Source organism: Ovis aries, chromosome 19 (assembly GCF_016772045.2).
Source record: "Ovis aries strain OAR_USU_Benz2616 breed Rambouillet chromosome 19, ARS-UI_Ramb_v3.0, whole genome shotgun sequence".
Classification (NCBI taxonomy): domain Eukaryota; kingdom Metazoa; phylum Chordata; class Mammalia; order Artiodactyla; family Bovidae; genus Ovis; species Ovis aries.
The window spans coordinates 51,485,591-51,510,318 of record NC_056072.1 but is presented as its reverse complement, the minus strand read 5'-3'; the positions used below and the strand labels follow the sequence as shown (position 1 = coordinate 51,510,318).

The following is a 24,728-nucleotide window of genomic DNA, read 5'->3' as shown; positions in this document are numbered from 1 at the left end:
GAAGAAAAGCTATAACCAACCTAGACAGCATATCCAAAAGCAGAGACATTACTCTGCCGACAAAGATCCATCTAGTCAAAGCTATGATTTTCCCAGTAGTCATGTATGGATGTTAGAGTTGGACTATAAAGAAAGCTGAGCGCTGAAGAATTTATGCTTTTGAACTGTGGTGTTGGAGAAGACTCTTGAGAGTCTCTTAGACTACAAAGAGATCCAACCAGTCCATCCTAAAGGAGATCAGTCCTGAATATTCATTGGAAGGACTGATGCTGAAGCTGAAACTCCAATACTTTGACCACCTCATGCGAAGAACTGACTCATTGCAGAAGACCCTGATGCTGGAGAAAATTGAGGGCAGGAGGAGAAGGGGTCGACAGAGGACAAGATGGTTGGATGGCATCACTGACTCAATGGACATGAGTCTGAGCGGGCTCTGGGAGCTGGTGATGGACAGGGAGGCCTGGTGTGCTGCAGTCCGTGGGGTCACAAAGAGTCGGACATGACAGCGACTGAACTGAACTGAACGAAAAGGCAAGTTTGGGCAGCAGGAGATAAAAATGAAAAGGTTGGGATTAAAACATACACTGTAATATATAAAATATACATATATATCTATATAAACATATTCTATATATAAATATGTATAATATCTGTGCAGAAAAGATAAGTGACGGAGACTGACTGAATAACTCAACACACTTTAACAACCTATATGAAGAAAGCATCCGAAAAAGAATGGATACATGTTTATATATCCCTGGATCATGTTGCTGTGTATCTCAAACACACACAACGTGGTAAACTACTCTATTATAATAGAAAATAGAATTTTGTTTAAAAGAAAAAAATGGAAACAAATGCCTACTCTATTCCCCTCGGGCCTCGGTGACCTGGGCTGCTGTCACATCCTCACGGCCTGAGCAGGCTTGGGTCCCAGGGTGGGCTGTCCCCAAACTCCAGACCCAGGCCGGCCCTCCCATAGCTACTGCAAGCCTGCTGCTGCTGCTGCTAAGTCACTTCAGTCGTGTCCGACTCTGTGCGACCCCAGAGACGGCAGCCCACCAGGCTCCCCCGTCCCTGGGATTCTCCAGGCAAGAACACTGCAGTGGGTTGCCATTTCCCTCTCCAATGCATGAAAGAGAAAAGTGAAAGTGAAGTCACTCAGTCGTGTCCGACTCCTAGCGACCCCATGGACTGCAGCCTACTAGGCTCCTCCGCCCATGGGATTTTCCAGGCAAGAGTACTAGGGTGGGTTGCCATTGCCTTCTCCGACTGCAAGCCTACAGCACCCCAAAACTGATGGATGCTCTGGGCTTGAAGAGCTATGAAAAGTCACTCTTTCTTGATGTCTCCTGGTGGTGGGGTTTCCACTTCCAGCTTCCCTCCTTGGAGTCCTTCCACCAATCTATGGCAAAAAGCAAAGCACTTTTCTAGGATTAAGATTTGACTGGAAAGTGAAGGGAAAGAAAGATGAAGTAGTGAGATACAAGCCCTTGAGTGTTCCTCAGGCACTTTGCACTCGAATTTACAATCCAGGAACCCATCTTTCTTTCACTAAGGCTCTGATTACCCAGAGGTGGTCTGAAGAAATGTTTCCCTCTTGTGGCCATTGCTAGTAACAATGACCTGAAAACCAACCAGTCAATCCTAAAGGAAATTAACCCTGAATGTTCATTGAAAGAACTGATGCTGAAGCTGAAACTCCAATATTTGGCCACCTGTGAAGAACTGACTCATTGGAAAAGACTCTAATGCTGGGAAAGATTGAAGGCAGGAGAAGGGGGCGACTGAGGACAAGATGGCTGGATGACATCACTGACTCAATGGACGTGAGTTTCAACAAACTCTGGGAGATGGTGAAGGACAGAGAATCTTGGAGTGCTTCAGTCCACGGCCTCGCAAAGAGTTGGACACAACTGAGCAGCTGAAGAGCAACAACAAAGGATATTTAATATTCACAGGGCCTGGGGGTTTCTAAATGACCCCTGTGCTGGAGAAATAGCCTGTGGTAGGTAATTGTACAATAATACAAATCAGCAATAACTTTCAAAAGTCAATTTCAAAAGATTTTACACATCCAAACTGAAAACACAAATTTCTAATTCTTAATTCCCTGTTCCTAAATCTTAGAGAAATGCAAATCAAAACAAGAAGAGGGTATTATCTGACAGCACAAAGTTTAAAAACAATAAATGCTGGAGAAGCCTAGGAGAGAAGGGAACCCTCCTACGCATATTGGTAAGAGCCTCTATAAAGAGGGCAACAGAGGAGGCTTCAAAAACTAAAACAAGAGCAACCATACCATCCAGCAATCCCACTCCTAGGTGTCCATATGGAAAAAAAACACCTTTCAAAAAGACACAGGCACCCCAACTTTTACTGCAAAACTATTGACAACAGCCAAGGCATGCAAGCATCCAAACTGTCCATCCACACACCAGTGGATACAGAAGGTATGCTACATTCCTACAATGGACTGTTATTCAGCTATCAAAAAAAAAAAAAAAAAAAGAAATCATGTCGCCTGCAGTAACCTGGATGGATCTGGAGATGATCACACTAAGTAAGAGAGACAAATATCCTATGATATCACTTATTGGCAATATCCAAAAATGTGGATACAACTGAAATAATTTAACAAACAGAAACAGACTCCCTAACACTAGAAGCAAATTTGAGCTTGATCACTCAGTTATGTCCGACTCTTTGAGACCCCGTGGACTGTAGCCTGTCAGATTCCTCTGTCCCTGGGGATTCTCCAGGCAAGAATACTGGAGTGGGTTGCCATGCCCTCCTCCAGGGGATCTTCCCAACTCAGGGATTGAACCCAGGTCTCCCACATTGCAGGCAGATTCCTTTACTGTCTGAGCTACCAGGGAAGCTAGTACACTCACCAAATGGAAAGCTTGGGCAGGAGTAGATATAAATAATAAGGTTGGGATTAAAACATACTATCATATATATAGAGAGATATATATAATATATCTATATGTATCTATATAATGTACATAAATATACCATATATATGTATAGATATACATAATGTATCTGTATAATGTGTGTATATATCATATATATAAAGAACATGACCTATATATATAATATCTACATATAAAAGACATCTGAATGGATATCACATGGAAATCACAACACTCTGTAAAGTCCTATATGGAAACAACTGGAAAAAGAATAGTTATATGTGTATCCTGGATCATGTTGCTGGATACATCTGAAACTCACACAATATTGTAAACCCACTCTGCATGCATATGCCTGCTATTGTGTCTGACTCTTTGTGACCCCATGGACTATAACCCACCAGGATCCATGAATATAAAGAAAATAGAAATTCCATTAAAAGAAAAGAAATGGAAACAAGTGCCAGCTCCGTTTCCCTCAGGCCAGGTGGCTCTCACATCACAACCACCTGAGTAGGCTTGGGTCTCAAGGCTTGACTGTCATGGAGTGGAGGGAGCTGGGGTGTATGTGGCAGCCAACAAGCCCCCCATGAGATTAAGGTGCCTGGTCTTGTCCCCAGGGACCTCAAACTCCAGAACCAGGCCAGCCCTCCCACAGCTACTGCAAGTCTGTATGTGTGTGTGTGTGTGGTTTGAAAGTCTACAGCACCCCAAAACTGCTGGACGCTCTGGGGTTGAAGAGCTGTGAAAAGTCATCCTGATTTTGCTATGTCCTGGTGGCGGTGTTCCGGCTTTCAGCTTCCTTTCTTGAAGTCCCTCCACCAACTTATGCAGCACCGTCAGTAAACACCTTTCTGGAGTTAAGGTCTGGCTGGTGGGTGAAGGATAAGGAAGAAGTAGTAGTTAGTTAGACACAGGCCTTGGATGTTTCCTCGGGCAATTTACTTCTAATTTACAGCCCAGGAACCCAACTTTCTTTCAGAGAAAGGGACCAGAGCTGGGCCTGGAGAAATGCTGCCATCTTGTGGTCATTTCTGGTAATGACAACTTGAAACCAGTGCTTAAAAATACTTGATACTCTCAAGCCCTGTGGGGCTCAAAATGACCCCTAAGCTTGAGAAATAGCCTGCGGTAAGCAAGAGTAAGAGAATTCCAATCAACGATGACTTTCAAAAGCCCATTTCAAGTACTAAATTCTAGCATCCCTAAAAAGTAAAAAAGACGAACATGAGACGTCATTGCTTTGCATATGTAAAGAAATGCAAATCAAAATGATGATAAGGTATCATGTGACAGCAGTCACCACAGAGTACAGAGTGCCGCAGAGTCCATGGGAAGAAGGAACCTCCTATGGGGTTTCTGGGAATAGAAACTGCTAACATTCACTCTACAGAAGGCTACAGAGGTGACACCAAGAACTAAAACAAGAGTCGCCATACGGTCTGGCAATCCCACTCTTAGGCAACCTCCAGAGAAAACCATCCATCCAAGGCCTGCGCACTCCAACGCCCCCTGCAGCACTGTTTACAACAGTCAGAGCAAGCAAGCATCCAGAATGTCCATCCACACACCAACGGATACGGAAGGCGAGCTGCGCACGTACAGTGGACCATTCAGTACAGTTCAGTCGCTCAGTCGTGTCCGACTCTTTGCGACCCCATGAATCGCAGCACGCCAGGCCTCCCTGTCCATCACCAACTCCCGGAGTTCACTCAGACATCCATCGAGTCCGTGATGCCATCCAGCCATCTCATCGTCTGTCATAAAAACAATGAAAGCATGCCATCTGTGGCAAACTGGATGGATGTGAAGGTCACATTTAAGTCAGACAAGGAAAGACACATATCCTTTGATATCACTCATAGAAGAGATTGAAAAATGGATACAAATGGACTAGTTCCCAAACAGAAATAGACTCACTGACTCAGGAAACAAATTTAGACTCACTAAAGGGAAGGAGGGCAAGGGGTAATACAAATGAAAAGGTTTTGATTAAAACATACTCAGAAATACATCTTATATATGTAAATATATATACATAGTCTATCTGTATGATATGTAAATATAGTATAAAAGATAAGTGACAACCAGATCAATACCTGGAAATCTCAACACTCTGTAATAACCTATATGAAAGCAGAATCTGAAACAATAGATGTATGTGTGATTTTAACTGGAGAATATTACTGTATGTCTCATACACATATAACACTGTAAACCAACTCTAACAGAAAACAGAAATTCCTTTGAAAGAAAATAAATAGAAACGCATGCCTACTGTATTCTCCTCAGGCCTCAGTGACCGGGGCTGCTGTCACATCCTCAGAGTCTGAGCAGCCTTGGGTCCCAGGGCTGGAGTGTTGTGGGGCTGAGGGAGCCGGGGTGTATGTAGCAGCCAGTGAGCCCCCCAAGATACTGGACTGCCTGGTCCTGTCTTCATGGGACTCCAAACTCCAGATCCAGGCCGGCCCTCCCACAGCTACTGCAAGCCTACAGCACCCCAAAACTGGTGGACACTCTGGACTTGGAAGAGCTGTGAAAAGTCACCCTTTTTTTTCCATCCCTCGTTGCGGGATTCCCACTCTAAGCCTGCTTCCTTGGAGTCCCTCTGCCGACCTACGGCAGCTCCCTCCAGTAAAACACCTTTCTGGGGTTAAGATGTGGCTGGAGGATCAAGAGTAAGGAAAAGAAGTAGTGCGGCAAAAGCCCTTGGGTGTTTCGAGCAGTTTGCTTCTCATTTACAAGCCAGAAATGCTATTTCCTTCACTAAACCTCTGATCGCCCCAGAGACAAGAGGTTGAAAAGTGCTGCCGTCTTGTGGTCGTTTCGGGTAACAACAGCCTGAAACCGGTGCTTAAAAACACTTCACATTCTCAAGGTCAGCTGCATTCTGCATAACCCCTACGACATGCGGTGGATCATCGCAAAAGAATTCAGCTCAGCGATCAGTTTCAAAAGTCAGTCTTAACATTTCCATACCTAAGGCGCTGCTTTTTAAAAACAATTATAACAAAAATATTTACCAATTGGTTAAGCCACTAGCTCTACTTTTTGGCACCTCAAGACATCTAAAATGCCTAGATGTTGCAAAGTAAAGGATGAACCTTGTCCAAAATAAACATAGGCACCTTAAAAAAATGAACATACAGACAGACAGTTATAACCTAAACTGTCTTCTAGATGTCAGCCAAGCCCCCCTCCCCTCACCCTTCCTCATATCCCTCCTCCAGCATTTCAGGGATCAAGTATCCTACCGCATGAGACCCAGAAGGACACGTCAAATGGTAAACTGCTTGTGATTATGAATGGGTTGTTTTTTGCTTCATATGTTTTTTGGTTTGCTTTTATGGACATGTTAACTTTTTTTAAAAAAAAAATATTATTTTAAAGACTTTAAAAAGCCAACTTTAAGAGGCAAATTTTATGCATCCTTAAAATGGAAAAATGTACATGACAAGATAGTCACACTCCTAATTCTTAGAGAAATGCAAAGCAGAACGACAATGAGGTATCATCTGACAGCAGTCAGCACAAAGTCTACAAACTATACATGCCGGAGAAGCCTTGGAGAAAGAGGAACCCTCCTACGCTGCTGCTGGGAATGTAAGTTGCTAACAGCCTCTATACAGAAGGCTCAAAGGTGGATTCAAGAACTCAAACAAGAGTGACCAAACTGTCTGGAAATCCTCCTCGTAGGCATATATCCAGAGAAAACCATCCTTCAAAAGGACACGTGTACCCCAGCGTTCACGGTGGCACTATTTACAATAGCCAAAATATGCAAGCATCCAAAATGTCCATCTACTCACAAAAATGGAACAGACGGTCTGCTACATACAAACAATGGACTATAACTCAGCCATGAAAATAAAACAAAATCATGCCATCTGCGGCAACACGCATGGATGCGGAAGTGATCACACTAAGCCTGACAGGGGCAAATATCCATTGATGTCATTGATGGGTGAAACTGAAATATGGCTACAAATGAACTCATTTACCAAACAGAAATAGACTCATCAGCTTCAGAAACAAATTTAGACTCCCCAAAGGGAATTGGGGGAAATATAAATGAAAAGTTTGGAATTAAAGCATACACGGAAATATATTATCTGTATATATATATACACATATATATATATCATATGCATATATATATATAATTCTAGTTATATGAAGTGTTAGTTGCTCAGTCGTGTTCAACTATTTGCAATCTCTTGGGATGTAGCCCGCCAGGCTCCTCTATCCCTAGCTTTCTCCAGGCAAGAATACTGGAGTGTGTAGCCAACCCCTTCTCTAGGGGATTTTCCTGACCTAGGAACTGAACCCGGGTCTCCTGCATTGGAGGCAGATTCTTTATCGTCTGAGCCACCTGGGAAGCCCCCTAGTTATATAAACACATCTTTATATATGATACATATATATAATATCTATGTAAAAACATTAAGCGACAAGGACCAACTGCATTGTATATGGAAATCTCAACACTCTGTAATGACCTATATGAAAACAGAATCCGAAAAAGAATCGACGTATGTATACGCATAACTAGATCGTGTTCCATATCTCTCAAACACACACACGTTGTAAAGCAACTCTACTCTAATAGAAAACAGAAATTGCTTTAAAAGATAATAAATGGAAATAAATGCCTAGTCCATCTCCCTCAGGCCACAGTGACCCGGGCTGCTCTCACATCCTCACATGAGCAGGCTAGGGTCCCAGGGCTGGGCTGTTGGGGGGCTGAGGGAGCGGGGGTGTATGTGGCAGCCAGTGAGCCCCCCAGTGATACTGAAGTGCCTGGTTCTGTCTTCACGGGACCCCAAACTCCAGATCTGGTCTGGCACTCCACAGCTACCGCACCAAACCGGGGGAACAGAGTGGGCTTGAAGAGCTGTGAAAAGTTACCCTTTTTATCCATCCCTGGGATTCTCAGCCTATCTCCTTCCTTGTAGTCCCTTCACCCAACTATGGCAGCACCCCCAGCAAAGCATCTTTCTGGGGTTAAAATTTGCCTGGTGGATCAAGGGTAAGGAAAGGAAATGTTGCTGCTAAGTCGCTTCTGTCGTGTCAGACTCTGTGCGACCCCATAGATGGCAGCCCACCAGGCTCCGCCGTCCCTGGGATTCTCCAGGCAAGAACACTGGAGTGGGTTGCCATTTCCTTCTCCAATGCATGAGAGTGAAAAGTGAAAGTGAAGTCACTGAGTTGTGTCCAACTCTCAGAGACCCCATGGACTGCAGCCCACCAGGCTCCTCCGTCCATGGGATTTTCCAGGCAAGAGTACTGGAGTGGGGTGCCATTGCCTTCTCCGAAGGAAAGGAAATAGTGAGACACAAATCCTTGGTCGTTTCTTTGAGCAAGCTGCACTCTGATTTACAAGCCAGGAATCCAATTTCTTTCACTAAGGCTCTCTCTGATTGCCCCAGGGACCTTTGCAGGGCCTGAAGAAATGCTGCCATCTTTTGGCCATTTCTCGTAATGACAGCTTGCTAACTGGTCCTTAAAAATCACTTAATACTCTCAAGGCCTGAGGGGCTCAAAATGACCCCCACGCTTGAGAAATACCTGCGGTGGTAATAGTGAGAGAATTCTAGGACAGTGATGACTTTCAAAGCCAATTTCAAGAAGTACATTTTAGCATCCTGAAAAAATAAAAACAAACATGAGAATTCTTCTTCACCATTTCTAATATTTAAGAATTGCAAATCAATGAGGAGGTATCATCTGAGAGCAGTCAGCATAAAGTCTAAAATCAATAAACGCTGGAGAGTCCCTGGAGGAAAGGGAACCTTACCACAATGCTGCTGGGGAAAGTAAAGTGCTAATAGCCACTTGCCGGGGTCCAGCCCCAGTGGATCCAGGGAATTCGAAGGGTGGACGGCGTTGGCGAGGAAAGATTTGTTTATTTATTGATTCATAAAAGGTTAGATTAAGAAACAACAGTGTAGTAGGAAAATTAAGTAGAGGAAGAGGGCTGAATAGCTTGGATTACATGGAAGACCAATAAAATTCCAGACAAGGAATTTGCACCATCTACGTTGGGCCACCGGCGCTCACTTGAATATCTAAGGGTGCCTCGCCTTAGGCTCCCTTTTGCACGGGTCTTAACAGCCAGGGCAAGTAAGTAGACTTGGCGAGCCTCCGCGCCCCAGATGGAAACTGAGCCTGAAATTAAAGAGCAGAGGGAGGGAAAGGGAGAGAAGAAGAGAGAGAGACACACACGAGGGAAACCAGTCCAGCAACTGGCTCCGTCCTCTATTGTTCAGAAGGCCTTATATACCTTTTAGATTGTATATAGAGATCAATGGGTAATACAAAATTATGCAGTGTTAGCAGCCCAGAGTCTTATCAAAACCAGGCTTTTCTCTCTGCATACCTAATTGTATACACAAGTCTTAGGTAATTTACATCATCTTCTGGCCAAAAACGGCCAATTAACATTTTACAGCCTTTTTTCTGATAAGGGTTTGTCAACCAGAAGACTTATTTGTGTTGATCTTCCCAAGGTCTGGTGCCTCTCTCAGAAAGCACTAAATAAAGTTACATTCTTACACAGCAAAGATACAGCAACTTATAACAAGTAGAGGGAGTACAGTGATTTACAGCAAAAGAGAAGCAATTAACTCAAAAGTCTAGTGTTGCTAACATCAAAACTACTATGTATCTTTTTCTACATCCTGCTTACATTGAGTAACATCCTTCCAGGTGCCTAAAAGATAAAGAATATGGAGGTCTGGCAGCAGTCATTGAGTCAACAGTGAAAACCCTCTACCAATATAATTTTTAACTCTTTAGAAAAGGCTGTATCTTTAAGATGTTTTCAAGCTTTGTGCCTCTCACGGTTGGGGGCTGCAAGCAATTCACAAGCTGTAAGAGGTCTGGGGAACCTGTTAGGCAAGCTAGAGAGCAATCAGAGGGGGCTTAACTGAAACATCCCTTTCAAATGCAGAAGACTAAAGCCCTGAATTGACTTTTTCCCAGAGAATATCAGAAGAGTGGAAAAGCAGGCAGATTCTTATTTTTTGGGCGGTGGATGCTCAGGAAATTCCAGGGGGAAAACCTGAGGTCTGATTAGCCTTGCCATCAGAGCTCTTGCCGCATGACCTTGTCACGGGTGGAATTCCTCACGCTGGCTCCCGGCAGCCACTATAAAAAGGCAACAACAACAACAAAAGGCAACAGATGTGGCTTCAAGGACTAAAACAAGAGTGGCGATGACCTGGCACTCCAGCTCCTAGGCAAAAACATCCAGAGAAAATCATCCTTCAGAAAGACAGGTGCGCCCCACTTTTCACCGGGCATGCAAATTCCAAAATGCCCATCCACACAGCAACGGATACAGAAGGCGTGCTACGCACACACAATGTATGTAGCAATACACACATAAAAAAGAAGGAATCTGTGACAACCTATTTGGGTCGGGAGATGATCACACTAAGTCAGTCAGACTGAGAAATGCAAATATCCTGTGAAATGGCATAGAGGTGAAACAGAATAATGGAGACAAATGAACTAATTTACAAAACAGAAACTGAATCCCTGACTTGGAAAACAAATTTAGACCCACCAAAGGGAAAGTTGAGGCAGGAGGAGATATAAATGAACAGGTTGAGATTAAAACATACACAGTAACATATCGTGTATCTGTATATATATATATACATATTATATCTATATAAACATATTTTTATATATAAGATACTGAGGGCTTCCCAGGTGGCACTGGTGGTAAAGAACCTGCCTGCCAATGCAGGAGACAGATGCAGGTTCCATCCTGCGTTGGGAAGACCCCCTGGAGGAAGGCATGGCAGCCCACTCCAGCATTCCTGCCTGGAGAATCCCATGGACAGAGGAGCCTAGCGGGCTACCGTCCATAGGGTGGTAGAGTTGGACATGACTGAAGGGATTTAGCATGCACACATCTGTGTACTACCTATGTATAAAAGATAAGCCACAAGGACCGACTGGTCAGCGCATGGAAATCTCAACACTACGTAATGACCTGTGTGAAAACAGCAGGTGAAAAAGAATCTATATATGTATATATGAATAGCTGGATCATGTTGCTGTAAATCTCAAACACACACAACGTTGTTAAGCATTTCTACTCTAACAGAAAATGGAAATTCCTTTAAAAGAAAATAAATAGAAACACGTGCCTACTCTGTTCCCCTCAGGCCTCAGTGACCGGGGTTGCTGTCGCATCCTTGCAGCCTGAGCAGGTTTGGGTCCCAGGGCTGGAGTGTCATGGGGCTGAGGGCGCTGGGATATGTGGCAGCCAGTGAGCCCCCATGATACTCCAGTGCCTGGTCCTGTTCCCACGGCACCCCAGACTGCAGATGCAATCCAACCCTCCCACACCCACTGCAAGCCCACAGCACCCCAAAACTGGTGGACACTCTGGGCTTGAAGAGCTGTGAAAAGTGACCTTTTTTGGACATCTTTTAGTGGTGGGATTCCTGCTTTCAGCCTCCTTTTTGGCGTCCCTCCGCCAAGTTATGGCAGCACCCCCAGCAAAGCACCTTTCTGGAGTTAAGGTTTGGCTGGTGGGTGAAACTTAAGAAAGAAGTAGTGAGATACTCTTGCCTGGAAAATCCCAGGGACGGAGGAGCCTGGTAGGGTGCAGTCCATGGGGTTGCAAAGAGTTGGACACGACTGAGCGACTTCACTTTTCACTTTCATGCATTGGAGAAGGAAATGGCAACCCACTCCTGTGTCCTTGCCTGGAGAATCCCAGGGACGGCGGAGCCTGGTGGGCTGCCGTCTATGGGGTCGCACAGAGTCTGACACGACAGAAGCGACTTAGCAGCAGCAGCAGCAGTGAGATACAAGCCCTTGGGTGTTTCTTCTAGCAATTTGCACGCTAATTTACAACCCAGGAACCCGACTTTCATTCACTAAGGCTCTGATTGCCCCGGGAACCAGAACTGGGCCTGAAGAAATGCTGCCATCTTGTGGCCATTTCTGGTAACGACAACTTGAAAATCAGTGCTTCAAGGGATAAATTCACTCAGTCTATTCTACCCTCCGTGACCCCATGGACTGTAGCCCACCAAGCTCCTCTGTCCATGGAATTCTCCAGGCAAGAATACTGGAGTAGGTAGCCATTCTCTTCCCCCTGGGATCTTCCCTACCCAGGGATTGAACCCTGGTCTGTTGCATTGCAGGCAGATTCTTTACCATCTGAGCCAAGGACAACTTAAAAACCAGTGCTTAAGGACAGTTAGTATTCACATGGCCTTGGGAGCGCTCCGTGAGCCCTATGCTTGAGAAATAGCCTGAAGGAGGTAATAGTAAGAGAATTCCAATCAGAGATGACTTTCAAAAGCCAATTTCAAGTTAATTTTAGCATCCTTAGAAAGTAATAAAACACATGAGAAGGTCTTCACCATTCCTAATCCTTAAATAAACTCAAAGCAAAATGACAATCAGGTTATCATCTGACAGCAGTCAGCACAAAGTCTACAAATAATAAATGCTGGAGAGGCCATGGGGAAAAGGGAACCCTTCCTATGCTGCCGATGGGAATGTAGATTGCTAACAGCCATTATAAAAAATGCTACAGAGGTGGCATCCAGAACTAAAACATCAACAACCATACCATCCAGTAATCCCACTCTTAAGCGTACATTCAGAGAAACCCATCCTTCAAAAAGATACGTGCACCCCAACGTCCACTGCGACACTATTTACAACAGCCAAGGCATGCAAGCACCCCAAATGTTCATCCATTCGCCAACGGATAAAGGCGGGCTACACACATACAGATGGACGATTACTCAGCCACGAAAAAGATATCATGCCACCTGGGCCACCTGGATGGAGCTGGAGGTGATCACTCTAAGTAAGCCAGACTGAAAAAGGCAGATATCCCATGATATCATGTCAAAGTGAAATGGAATAAAGGATTCGAATGAACTAGTTTACCAAATAGAAACAGACACTCTACTCAGAATAGAGACTTCAGGGGAAAGCTTGGGTGGAGGGATAAAAGTAGCCTGGGATTAATATACACACACTACTATATATAAGAGAGATAACCAACAATGACCTTCTGTATATTACAGGAACCTCTACTCAATGTTCTGTGATAAGCTATAAGTGAAAAAAATCTGAAATAGTCCATCTAGTCAAGGCTATGGTTTTCCCAGTGGTCATGTATGGATGTGAGAGTTGGACTGTGAAGAAAGCTGAGCGCCGAAGAATTGATGCTTTTGAACTGTGGTGTTGGAGAAGACTCTTGAGAGTCCCTTGGACTGCAAGGAGATCCAACCAGTCCATTCTGAAGGAGATCAACCCTGGGATTTCTTTGGAAGGAATGATGCTAAAGCTGAAACTCCAGTACTTTGGCCACCTCATGCGAAGAGTTGACTCATTGGAACAGACCCTGATGCTGGGAGGGATTGGGGGCAGGAGGAGAAGGGGACGAGAGGATGAGATGGCTGGATGGCATCCCTGACTTGAGGGACGTGAGTCTGAGTGAACTCCGGGAGTTGGTGATGGACAGGGAGGCCTGGCGTGCTGCGACTCATGGGGTCGGAAAGAGTCGGACACGACTGAGCGACTGAACTGAACTGAACTGAACTGACCTATATATGTAATCAGTCCTTTACTATGTACCTGAAACTGGCAGGGAAATGTATATCAACTATACTGCAGTAAAAATTTAACAGTAAGTATGTAAGTAAATAAATAAGTCAGCTTACAAACAAACTTCTTTTCACAGCAAAGGCATCCATAAATACACTATAGACAATCTATGGTATACGGAAAGTATTTGCAAAAACTGTAACCTACGAAGTATTAATTTCCAAAATATACATAGATCTCATACAACTCACCATCAGAAAAGGAATGCAATCAAAAAATGGGCAGAAGGCCTAAATAGATATTTCACCAAGAAAGACATCCAGATTACCAACAGGCACATGAAAAGACGGCCAGTATTGCTAGTAATTCAGTTCAGTTCAGTCGCTCAGTCGTGTCTGACTCTTTGCAACCCCATAAACTGCAGCACACCAGGCCTCCCTGTCCATCACCAGCTCCGAGTTTACCCAAACTCATGTCCATTGAGTCAGTGATGCCATCCAGCCATCTCATCCTCTGTCGTCCCCTTCTCCTCCTGCCCCCAATCCCTCCCAGCATCAGGGTCTTTTCCAGTGAGTCAACTCTTCACATGAGGTGGCCAAAGTATTGGAGTTTCAGCTTCAGCATCAGTCCTTCCAATGAACTCCCAGCACTGATCTCCTTTAGAATGGACTGGTTGGATCTCCTTGCCGTCCAAGGGACTCTCAAGAGTCTTCTCCAACACCACAGTTCAAAAGCATCAATTCTTCGGCGCTCAGCTTTCTTCACAGTCCAACTCTCACATCCATATATGACCACTGGAAAAACCACAGCCTTGACTAGACGGACCTTTGTTGGCAAAGTAATGTCTCTGCTTTTCAATATGCTATATCTAGGTTGGTCAGAATTTTTCTTCCAAGGAGTAAGTGTCTTTTAATTTCATGACTGCAGTCACCATCTGCAGTGATTTTGGAGCCCAAAAAAATAAAGTCTGACACTGTTTCCACTGTTTCCCATCTATTTCCCATGAAGTGATGGGACCGGATGCCATGATTTTCGTTCGGAGCCCCCAAAAATAAAGTCTGACACTGTTTCCACTGTTTCCCCATCTATTTCCCATGAAGTGATGGGACCTGATGCCATGATTTTCGTTTTCTGAATGTTGAGCTTTAAGCCAACTTTTTCGCTCTCCTCTTTCACTTTCATCAAGAGGCTTTTAGTTCCTCTTCACTTTCTGCCATAAGGGTGGTGTCATCTACATATCTGAGGTTATTGATATTTCTCCTGGCAATCTTGATTCCAGCTTGTGCTTCTTCCAGCCCAGCATTTCTCATGATGTACTCTGCATAGAAGTTAAATAAGCAGCGTGACAATATACAGCCTTGACGTACTCCTTTTCCTATTTGGACCAGTCTGTTGTTCCATGTCTGAGATATGCAAATCAAAACAACTGAAGTATCACTTCACATTGGTCAGAATGACCAACATCAACAAGTCTATCAACAATAAAGACACATGTATCCCATTGTTCATCGCAGCACTGTTTACAATAGCTAGAACATGGAAGCAACCTAGATGCCCATCGACAGATGAATGGATAAAGAAGTTGTGGTACATATATACAATGGAATATTACTCAGCCATAGAAAGGAATGCATTTGAGTCAGTTCTGATGAGGTGGATGAACCTAGAACCTATTATACAGAGTGAAGTGAGTCAGAAAGAGAAAGATAAATACAGTATTCTAACACATATATATGGAATCTAGAAAAATGGTACTGAAGAATTTATTTACAGGGCAGCAATGGAGAAACAGACATAGAGAATAGACTTATGGACATGGGGAGAGGGGAGGAGAGGGTGAGATGTATGCAAAGAGTAACACGGAAACTTACATTACCATATGTAAAATAGACAGCCAACGGGAATTTGCTGTATGGCTCAGGAAACTCATCAGGGGCTCTGTATCAACCTAGAGGGGTGGGATGGGGAGGCAGATGGGAGGGAGTTTCAAAGGGGAGGGGATATATGAATACCTATGGCTGATTCGTGTTGAGGTTTGACAGAAAACAACAAATTCTGTAAAGCAACTATCCTTCAATAAAAAAAATAATTTTTAAAAAGTCTATCAACAATAAATGCTAGAGAGGTAATGAGGAAATGGGAACATACCGATATCATAGGTGGAAATAGAAACTGGCGTAGTCACTACAAAGAATGTTATGGAGGTTGATCAAAAAATAAAAAAGAGTTATCATTGGTTCATCGATCACACTCCTGGACATTGATCCAGAAAAAATGAAAAATCTAATTCTAAAAGATACACTCACACCCAATGTTCATATGTTCATAACAGCACAATTTGCAAGAACCAGCAACGTAAATGTTCCCAAACAGATGCATGTATACTGAAAATGTGGTGTGTGCATATATATATGTGTATACACACACATACATACACACGGGCTTCCCTGGTAGCTCAGCCGGTAAAGAATCCGCCTGCAATGCAGGAGACCCCGGTTCAATTCCTGGGTCAGGAAGATCCTTCCTGAGAAGGAATAGGCTATCCACTCCAGTATTCTTGGGCTTCCCTTGTGGCTCAGCTGGTAAAGAATCTGCCTGCAATGCAGGAGACATGATTTGAACTTTGGGTTGAGAAGATCCCCTGGAGAAGGGAACAGCTACCCACTCTAGTATTCTGGCCTGGAGAATTCCATGGACTGTATATAGTCCATGGGGTGGCAAAGTGTTGGACACGACTGAGTGACTTTCACTTTCACACATACACGCACACACTGGAGTATTACTCAGCCATGAAGGACAAAATAATGCCATTCCTAGCAACATGGATGGACCTTGAGATTATCATCTTGAGAGAAGTGAGTCAAAGACAAATACCACATGATATCACTTATATGAGGGATTGTTAAGTCATGGAAACGATCCTATTTGTAAAATCGAAACAGACTCATAGAAAACAAAGTTATGGTTACCCAAAGGGAAAGGAGGGAGGGATAAATTAAGACTTGGGGATTAAAAGATACATATTCCTCTATATAAAATAAAAAATACTTCCTGTACAGCATGGGGAACTATATTCTGTATCTCATAAAAACCTATAATGGTAAGGGTAATGGTGATCTGAATGTACATATACATATATATCAGTTTGCTGTACACATGAAACATTACAAATCAACTATACTTCAACAAAAGAAAGACATTACTCCTGGGTCTTCTAACTGGACAATTACTCCAACATTTAAAGTTGGTGCAAGTTTTTTTAATAAAGCAAGTCACTCCCTAGACTCCTTAAGATGTCCCCAGTGATGAGAAACGAAGGTCTCTTGCATGCTGACATGTTTGTGGGAAATGTAATATGTGAAGGTAAATGTTATCATCCTTTCATAATTTACGAGATAAAAAACACTTAACTGTAATGTGAGGGCACTTTTGCGATCTTGATCAGAAAACAATTAGGGAAGGACGGATCAACCTGAATGACAAGTGTCCCACACCAACACTGTGGCCGAGACTCAAGGGGAAACCTTTAAGTTGTGCCGGGTTGAGAACGGCCACTTGCAGCCATGGTGTTTGAATGGAGCCTTGGAAGTTCCTGCCTTACTGCATAGGTTTGGTGTTCTCTGTACCCTTTATTAGAACATTCTGTGAGGGCTGAGACGTCAGAGTGTTCCGTGTGCAGGGCGTGTTCCCTACTTACAGGCCTCCGGGTGTGCAGGTACACGGTTCTCTCCTCCCCACAGCCCTCGCCTACCTCGTTCCAGGCCTCCTGGAACCTGCAGAGGTCGGAGCCCCTGCCACAGACATGAGTCTGTCGCGGCACCCAAGACGCCTTGACTCAGAAGACAATCCAGTGACCAGGAGCCCCAGAGAATATCGCAGGCTACAGGGGTTCGGGGAGTCTAGAAACTACCAAGGAAGGAACCCTAAGACCCACGCCGCCTGGAGTTCATGTCATTGATGCCATCCTTTCCCAGTTCCTTTCAAAACAAACCAACAGGCACGGAGAAGTGTGAACACCCAGACTGCAGACAAGGCAGGTCTGCGTCAAGAGCCCATAGACCCCTCCACCTTGGGCTTCAGGGCCCCCCTCCCCAGCCCCATCCTGGGTGCGATCTCACTTCCTTCACAGTAGCTTTGACCCCAGCAAGCCCAGCCCGCCCTGTATTCCAGAGCCTTCCATGGGCCCAGAGACTGCAGACCCCACCTCCCCCTGGTTCCTGCCAGGCACGGGCGCCACTGTCCAACAAAGGGAGGCTGGGCCGAGCCCACATCTCAGACACCAGACAGTGTGTTATCCTTTAATGAAGAACCGGGTGAGTGGGGCCCCCATTCTCCTGCAGGCCCCCCTGCAGCAGACACCCCTCACTCCCGGCAGCCTCGGTGGCAGGGTGGCCCTGAGGCAGCCAGCCCTGCTGAGGGGTGAGTTGGCGGTGGCCTCGAAAGGCATTCATCTCTCAGACCGAGGAACGTGGCAGCAGCAACAAGGCCGGAGGCGGCTGACGAGGTCAGGGCTGATGGAGCAGGAGGGTGGGACGGGAAGTGGGGCCTCTCCTCCTTTCTCTCTGGATCTCCCTGGGACGGAGGCCAGCACTCACAACAGTCCAGTCTCTCCAGGGGCTGGAGGCCCTTCTGGCCCAGCCCCGGAAGCCCTTAGTCCCCGGCTCCCTGCAGACTGACGTCACACAGGCAACAGCCCACAGGGCCGCCGGGCATGGGCGGCAGACCGGGCACCAGGCCACCAGCCTCAAGGCCCCCGGCCTGCGAAGTGAGTCCAGCGGGGCCCGGGCCAGAGCCACCAGGAGCCCGGGAGGCACCTTCCACTAACTCTGCTGCTCAGGCACTACGGGATCTAAGAAGGCGGTCTCTCCCGCACAGTCCCGGGGCTGTCCAGGCAGGGCTGGGGCACGGCTGGCCCGCGCTCTTGCAGAGCCTACAGATCTGTGACCTTGTTTTCCACAGCCGCCGCGATCTGCTGGAGCCGATAGCCCAGCTGCATCTTCTGGGCCGTGCCGTCCTCCTCCAGGGCAGTGATGATCTGAAACGCAGAGACCAGCTCGACAGGGGGAGGCGGCCTCCTCAGCTGCTGCAGCAGTTGAGGGTAGGGGCCCGAGAAAACCTGTGGGCTGCCTCGCTCACTTCCTCAGGGCCCGGCTGGAGAGAGGGAAGGGAAGATGACAGAAGAGTGGCTGCGGGGTTTTAAGGACTCCTGAGGTGGGCAATGGAGTGCCTGACTCAGGACTGGGCACTCAGTGCCGAGGAGCATCACCTCCCCTGGCAAAATCTTTTTCAGTGGAGGCCAGCCTTGCCCACCATGCTGGTCTTCTCCCCACAAGGCCCACTGGAAGCCCAGCTCCACCCATCCTGGCTCCGCATCTACCAGCCAACAAGCAAATCTGAGTTCCCACGTGCCAGGTGTAGGGCAAGGAGCAGAGACCCGGGGATGTCCCTGGTGTCGTGGGCTCGTTGGAGGGGAGACAGCTACTGACCAAACGCGGACGGTGCGGGGGCAGGGACAGGAGGGCTTGCTGGCCACGCCTCCATGGGGGGAGCGTGACACAGGCCCGTCTCTCCCACACAAGGCCGCGGCACCCGGAAGTCACACTTGCACACCACGCCTTTGCTCACTGCCTGTCTCTACTCCAGGCCTGGGCCAGGAGACAGGTCCTCATCTCTCAACAGCAACGGCCACATCCCTGGGGCCACGCAGACGTCTGGGCAAATGATTCCAGCGGGCACTCAGCAGGCCGCTGCATCCGTCAGCAGACTGATGGACGCTCTGATCCTGAAGCCTAGCCCAGAATCCCCCCAAAGCCCCCTCACTGGCTCCATCGTGCCCTCACCTGCCCCAGACCCTACATCTGGACCCTCTTCTCTGTCTGTACCTGCAGCCCAGCCAGGCCCAGGCCCACAGAGATGGCCTACACTGCACACAGCCACGTGAGGCCTCAGATAGGGGTCTGAGCGAGAACAAGTCCATCAGTTCTGGTCTCTGTCATGGCCAACTTTTTGCGACCCCATGGACTGTAGCCCGCCAGGCTCCTCTGTCCATGGGATTCTCCAGCAAGAATGCTGGAGCCATTCCCTTCTCCAAGGGATCTTCCCAATCCAGGGATCGAACCCAGGTCTCCTGCATTGCAGCCAGATTCTTTACTGTCTGAGTCACCAAGGAAGCCTGAACTAAGTGAGTGGTCCATCAGTTGGATTTTTCAACCTTGGAGGGTATGTGAACTCATTTTATAGTCATGGGGGAGTCAGGGAGAGGGAGTGACTCCGTCAGCGCACGGCTGGGGCCAACGTGGCACCCAGCACGTCCTGCACGCCATCTCCAGGCCCTGCTGGACCCCCCGCCACCCCCACCACCAGGCCCAGGAGCCCTGCCAAGGGCCCTGGATGGGGAGGGTGGTAGCAGGTAAGAGTCACGCCGATACCAGGAAGCGCACGGCAAGAACAAACACTGCCCGAGCCCACCACTCTGTGCCTGGGGGAGACACGGAGCCAGTCACCCGCTCACACCATTCTGACCACGCCCAGGTTCTGCTCACCTGGTCATAGTATTTGTTGATATACTTGTAGAGCTCATGCAGGGCCACTCGAGCCCCCAGGTCTCCAGAGTAGTTCTAGGAGGAGGAGAGACAAGAGGTTTTAGAGCTAAGGGGTGCTGCCGGCCCCTAGAGGAAGCCCAGGACCCCAGGGACGGGGAGTGGGGGAGAGGGCTCGGGAGGCAGAGGAAGGAGCAGAGCCTGGTGTTGGGGAAGTGGAGCCCCTCTCTCGATGAGGGGCTGCCAGGCTCAGCTGGGCACAGGATAGAGCCAAAAAGGGCCTCCTGGGTGGAGAGACCCCTGCTCTGCAGTTTCCCAGGCCCTGGGGTCTCCACTGGGGCCCTGCCTCTCTCCCCCTCCAGGCTCCAGCTGGGACCCTCTGTCACCCCAGGGGACCGCAGAGCCCAGCAGGATGGACACTGCTCACAGCCTGTGACCCAGCCCTGCTCTGCTCCGATCTCACTCGAGCCTGTCCCCTCAGGTCACACCCGGGCCCCTCCCTGGGGACCTCTCTGAGCCTCAGCCTCCTCTTCAGGACGATGGAGTCGAGGTCTCCTAACTTGTAGAGCTCTTCTACGAGTGCAGTGAGAGGGAATCAAAGCACCCCACCCACAGCAACACGCCCAGCTGCAGCTGCTATTTGTTCTGTGGTTGTGATCTTCATCACCTCGGTTTCAGATTTAACATTGTTCGTAAGTTCCCCGGGGTGTGTGTTTGGGGGCTCTTTTAGGAGTAGGCAGAGGCAGGTCTACACTGCCCAGGAAGCAGAGCAGTAGGATGTGGACAGGCTGGGCTAGACGGTCCTGGGGTTCAACCCCCGCCTCCTCGCTGCCTGGGAACCGTGGTCACAAACCCTGAAGGGCTGCAAACATCTTAACACCCAGCTGAGTCCGGTCAGGTGGTAGCTGCCGGCACAAGACCCTGCTGCTCTCTGATGAGATGCTGGGAGCCCTGGTATTTTACGGAGGCAGCGGGAACACTCTTCGGAGGCCCCAGGACTTCCTTGTAAAGGAGCAGTGTGAAGCAGGCAGGACCCTTGGGGCAGAAGGCCTGTGCCCAACCCAAGGAGCAGAAGGAGGGCCGTACCCGAGACAGCTCGGCCAGGATGGAGTTCATTTCTTGATCACTGGCAGGGATGGTCTGTCTGATGTCTGCATAGTACCTACCAGAGATTATGGGTCCAAAAGTCACTAGGGAAACAAACCCTTCCTCACCCCACCAGGCCCACCCCGGGGGCCTCTGCTGTAAACACCCACCCATCCATCCACTGGTTATCTTCCAGACCCAACTCCTTCCCCTCGTACCTTTCCACCATCCGTTTGTACCGGGGAATATCGCGGGCATACAGAAGTTTGTTGATGGGGGAGTCCTGGGGGCCAGCAGGCGAGCAGCAAAAGAAAGGAAGGATGAGGGCCCTGTTAGGGTGACCAGCTGTCCCACCGTCCCCAGCACTGCTTCAGTTTTAAAACTCAGTCCTCAGCCTTCCCTGGCGGCTCAGTGGTAAGGACTCTGGCCTGCCAGTGCAGGAGACGCGGGTTCCATCCCTGATCCGGGAAGATGCCACAGGCCTCGGGGCAACGAAGCCCCTGCGCCACCACTCCTGAGGCTGTGCTCGAGAGCCCAGGAGCCGCAACTACTGAGATCACGTGCTGCAACTCTGAAGCCAGGCGCCCTAGAGCCCGTGCTCCACACCCAGAGAAGCCACCGTGATGAGAGGCCCCCACCCCGCACCCTACTCACTGCAACTAGGGAAAAGCCTGCACGGCGAGGAAGACCCAGCACAAATAAATACAGTGAACACAAATCAAAAGAAAACTAAGTCCTGAATCACAGGAAACCTCCTCAGTCCCAGGTAAGCCGGACGGTTGGCCACCCCAGCTCCTTCCTTCCGTCACCCCTCCCCACTGTCCCACCTCCGCCGTCATCACCTTGAACGTCTCCCCCTCTCTCTCCAAGGTCATCTCTCAGCTCCACGTGCCTCCACCCAGACCCGGCAGGGAACTGGCGAGCCGCGTGGAGCCCTAACACTGCTTCTCCACGTGCTGTCCATTCTCCACGGACTCATCTTAAAACTCAGGAAACTAACCCGGAAATTCAATTACATTGCCCCAGACCATCTCACTCGCGCATGGCTGAGCTGGGATTTGAAGCAGGTCTCTCTCCGATCAGGGCCCACAGTCTAACAGGACCAGACACATCCTCTACCACCGCACTGGGCTCCAGTCCCAGTCCTGTCCCGGTGGCTGCAGACAGCACTTCCGTTCTCGGGACCTGCTGCCTCATCCTACAGCTGCAGGGAGGGTGGGGCGAGACTGCACTGCCCGCCGAGGGCCAGGGTCTGAGACCAGATGCCTGCTTCTCAGCCGCTCTCCGCAGGGGTGCCCTCAGGATCCTGGTTTGCCCCATTCCTGACTCACCCAGGAAGCACCTGCAGTACTGCCAGGAAGCGGGGGCTGTGTGAAGATCAGACATCAGAACCCGGACACCGGAGAGCACACACCCTGGAGGGGACCCCTGGGTCCCGGTGTGGCCCTGTGGGTCTCAGCTCATCATGGGCAGAGTGATGGGAGTTCACAGACCAAAAACTGGCTCCCAAGAGACAGCTCTGTGCATTGGAACCTTCCATCTCATTTCTTTTCACAGGGCTAGGCACAGACCTCTCAGAGGTCCCAGGCCAACTGTGGCCCAGGGGACCAGGCTAAGCGGAGCCCGATCACAGGCCTGAGGAGCCACGAGGGTCCTCCCCGCTGGGTACCTGTGCAGTCCCAGTGGGGACCCGATATCAGTCTCGGACTCTCTGGGTTCTGACCCCTGTGACAACTGACCTGCACCCTCTGTGCCACCAGGTCAGCTCCCCCTCTGTGCTTCCCACTCCCCTATCCGCACATCCCTGCTTGCCTGGCCCTCCCTGGACTCTCCCCCTTGTACTGCCCTGGCTGGTGGAAACCTCCTCTGCTGCCCTTGGAATCCAGCCCCCCAGGCAGCCTGGAGATGCTCAGCATTTACAGAATCCACGTCTCTGCCTAGAGACCACCTGGCAGCCCCTCCTCCAAGTCTGAGCTCACAATAGCCAGAGGCCCAGGGGTCAGAAGACACCCCTCCCTTTTCCTCATCCCCAACATCCAACCCACAGCTCCTGCCTGCCCTGTACCCTCTTGTTCCAGCTTGAACACGGCCACTGCTCGTCCCAGGGACAGCATAGCTTCTGCTCTGGACACCAGGCTCCAGTCCATCCGCTGGCGACCACCAGGGGTCTGACCCCCCACCCCTGTCCCCAGGCCCTCAGTGGCTCCCCATCACACTCAGGGTGAGCCCTTGCCAAGTGGCCCTGGCCTCCTGCCACACTCACCAGCACCTGCTGCCTTGTCTTGACGTTGCGAATCGGCACATGTGGCCCCGGTCCTTGTTACATCACAAGGCTGGAGCACGGCCACCTCCCAGGGAGCCCAGGGACAAAGCCCGGCCCGGGGCTAAGGTCAAAGGCCTCCCATATCCTCCTCCCTGACATCCTCCAGAAAGATGGGAATTTCTGAGTGCACACAGCACAGTCTACCCCTGGCCAGGCCGCCCCCCCCCCCCCCCACACCCTCCCGGCCCACCCCAACTGGCTCACCCGGCCCAACTTGTGGTCAGCCAGGGTGCAGGCGTCCATGAAGGTCTGGGCGATGACCAGGAGCACCGCATCCATATTATCGGATGTCTGCACGTCAAACACGAACTGCGGGTTTTTGATTATGTTGATCCAGAACCTCAGGGGCAAGCTGCAAGGGGTGGGATGGAGGGATGGGAGTGGCCGATGAGCAGCATGCGGGAGGCAGGCGGGGCCCAATACTGAGCAGGCCCACCCGGCCCGCCCCGCCCCCACCTGTTGGTCTTCCAGATGTGGACGGTGTCCTGGTCCGAGATGCCATGCTGCTGGGCCTGCTCGTCCAGCAGGTCGAAGAAGTACTTTATGGCGAGTGGCACCGGGCGGCTGGTGCTGAGAATCACCTGGAACAGGTCATCCACGAACTTCTGCAGGGTCCCCTGTGGGAGGGGTGGGCGGGTGCACAGGAGGTGCGGTCAGCAGGGGACCTTGGCCCGCCCGACCTCAGCCGCCTCGTGACACCACGTGACCCCGGCACGCCCCACCCCCATCCCACTGCCTGTCCCATTCCTGCCCGAGTGCCACCTTCATGGATAGCAGCCGTGTCAGGTAGATCTCCGGGATGGCCTTGGCCCGCTCCCGCTCCCCGCCCCGAAGGCTGCCCCTCCGAGGCCTGGGCGGCTCCGGCTCCTCGCTGGGCTTCACCAGGTGCCAGGGCCGGATGCCCCCCTCGTCCACATCCTCCAGCATCGGGGTCCCTGTGCCGAGACCTTACAGCTTGTCACCCCTTGTCAGTGCCCGCTGCCCTAGGCCCCCGGGGTCCTGCCAACACCCAGTAGTGTGGGGGCCCCAGCCCCGCCTCAGGTGGAAGGGAAGCCCACCCTGAGATCCAGAGGACCTTCTCCCATCACTGGACACCGGGCAAACCAAGGGCAGAGGACTGTGATGGGGGGAGGGGGGCAGGGGGATAGGTACTCACTCTCTCCTGGCACGTAATCCTGGCTTTCCCGGAGGACGTGCTTGGTAAGGCAGGGCACGAGGGCCACAGTTGCTCCGTCGGGGACCTGCTGACCACGGTCGGTGACCCCTCTG

At 49.3% G+C, this 24,728-nt stretch overlaps 1 protein-coding gene across 11 annotated transcripts in view; it reads right to left on the bottom strand.

Annotated features, from left to right (window-relative positions):
- Window positions 1-17,783: 17,783 nt before the first annotated feature.
- Window positions 17,784-24,728, bottom strand: part of PLXNB1 (plexin B1) — a 28,967-nt gene continuing 22,022 nt past the window's right edge. For 9 of the 11 annotated variants that reach the window (XM_042236270.2, XM_042236268.2, XM_042236273.2 and 6 more), the window contains 8 exons: window positions 24,616-24,700; window positions 24,222-24,406; window positions 23,916-24,076; window positions 23,664-23,811; window positions 21,355-21,419; window positions 21,137-21,212; window positions 20,054-20,128; window positions 17,784-18,546 (listed from right to left, as the gene is read on the bottom strand). In XM_042236270.2, coding sequence (XP_042092204.1) covers window positions 18,442-18,546; window positions 20,054-20,128; window positions 21,137-21,212; window positions 21,355-21,419; window positions 23,664-23,811; window positions 23,916-24,076; window positions 24,222-24,406; window positions 24,616-24,700 — 900 coding nt within the window. In that variant the 3' untranslated portion in view covers window positions 17,784-18,441. Of the gene's footprint in view, window positions 18,663-20,053; window positions 20,129-21,136; window positions 21,213-21,354; window positions 21,420-23,663; window positions 23,812-23,915; window positions 24,077-24,221; window positions 24,407-24,615; window positions 24,701-24,728 lie in introns of all 11 variants that reach the window. The other 2 variants (XM_042236276.2, XM_042236275.2) reach the window with 2 other exon arrangements.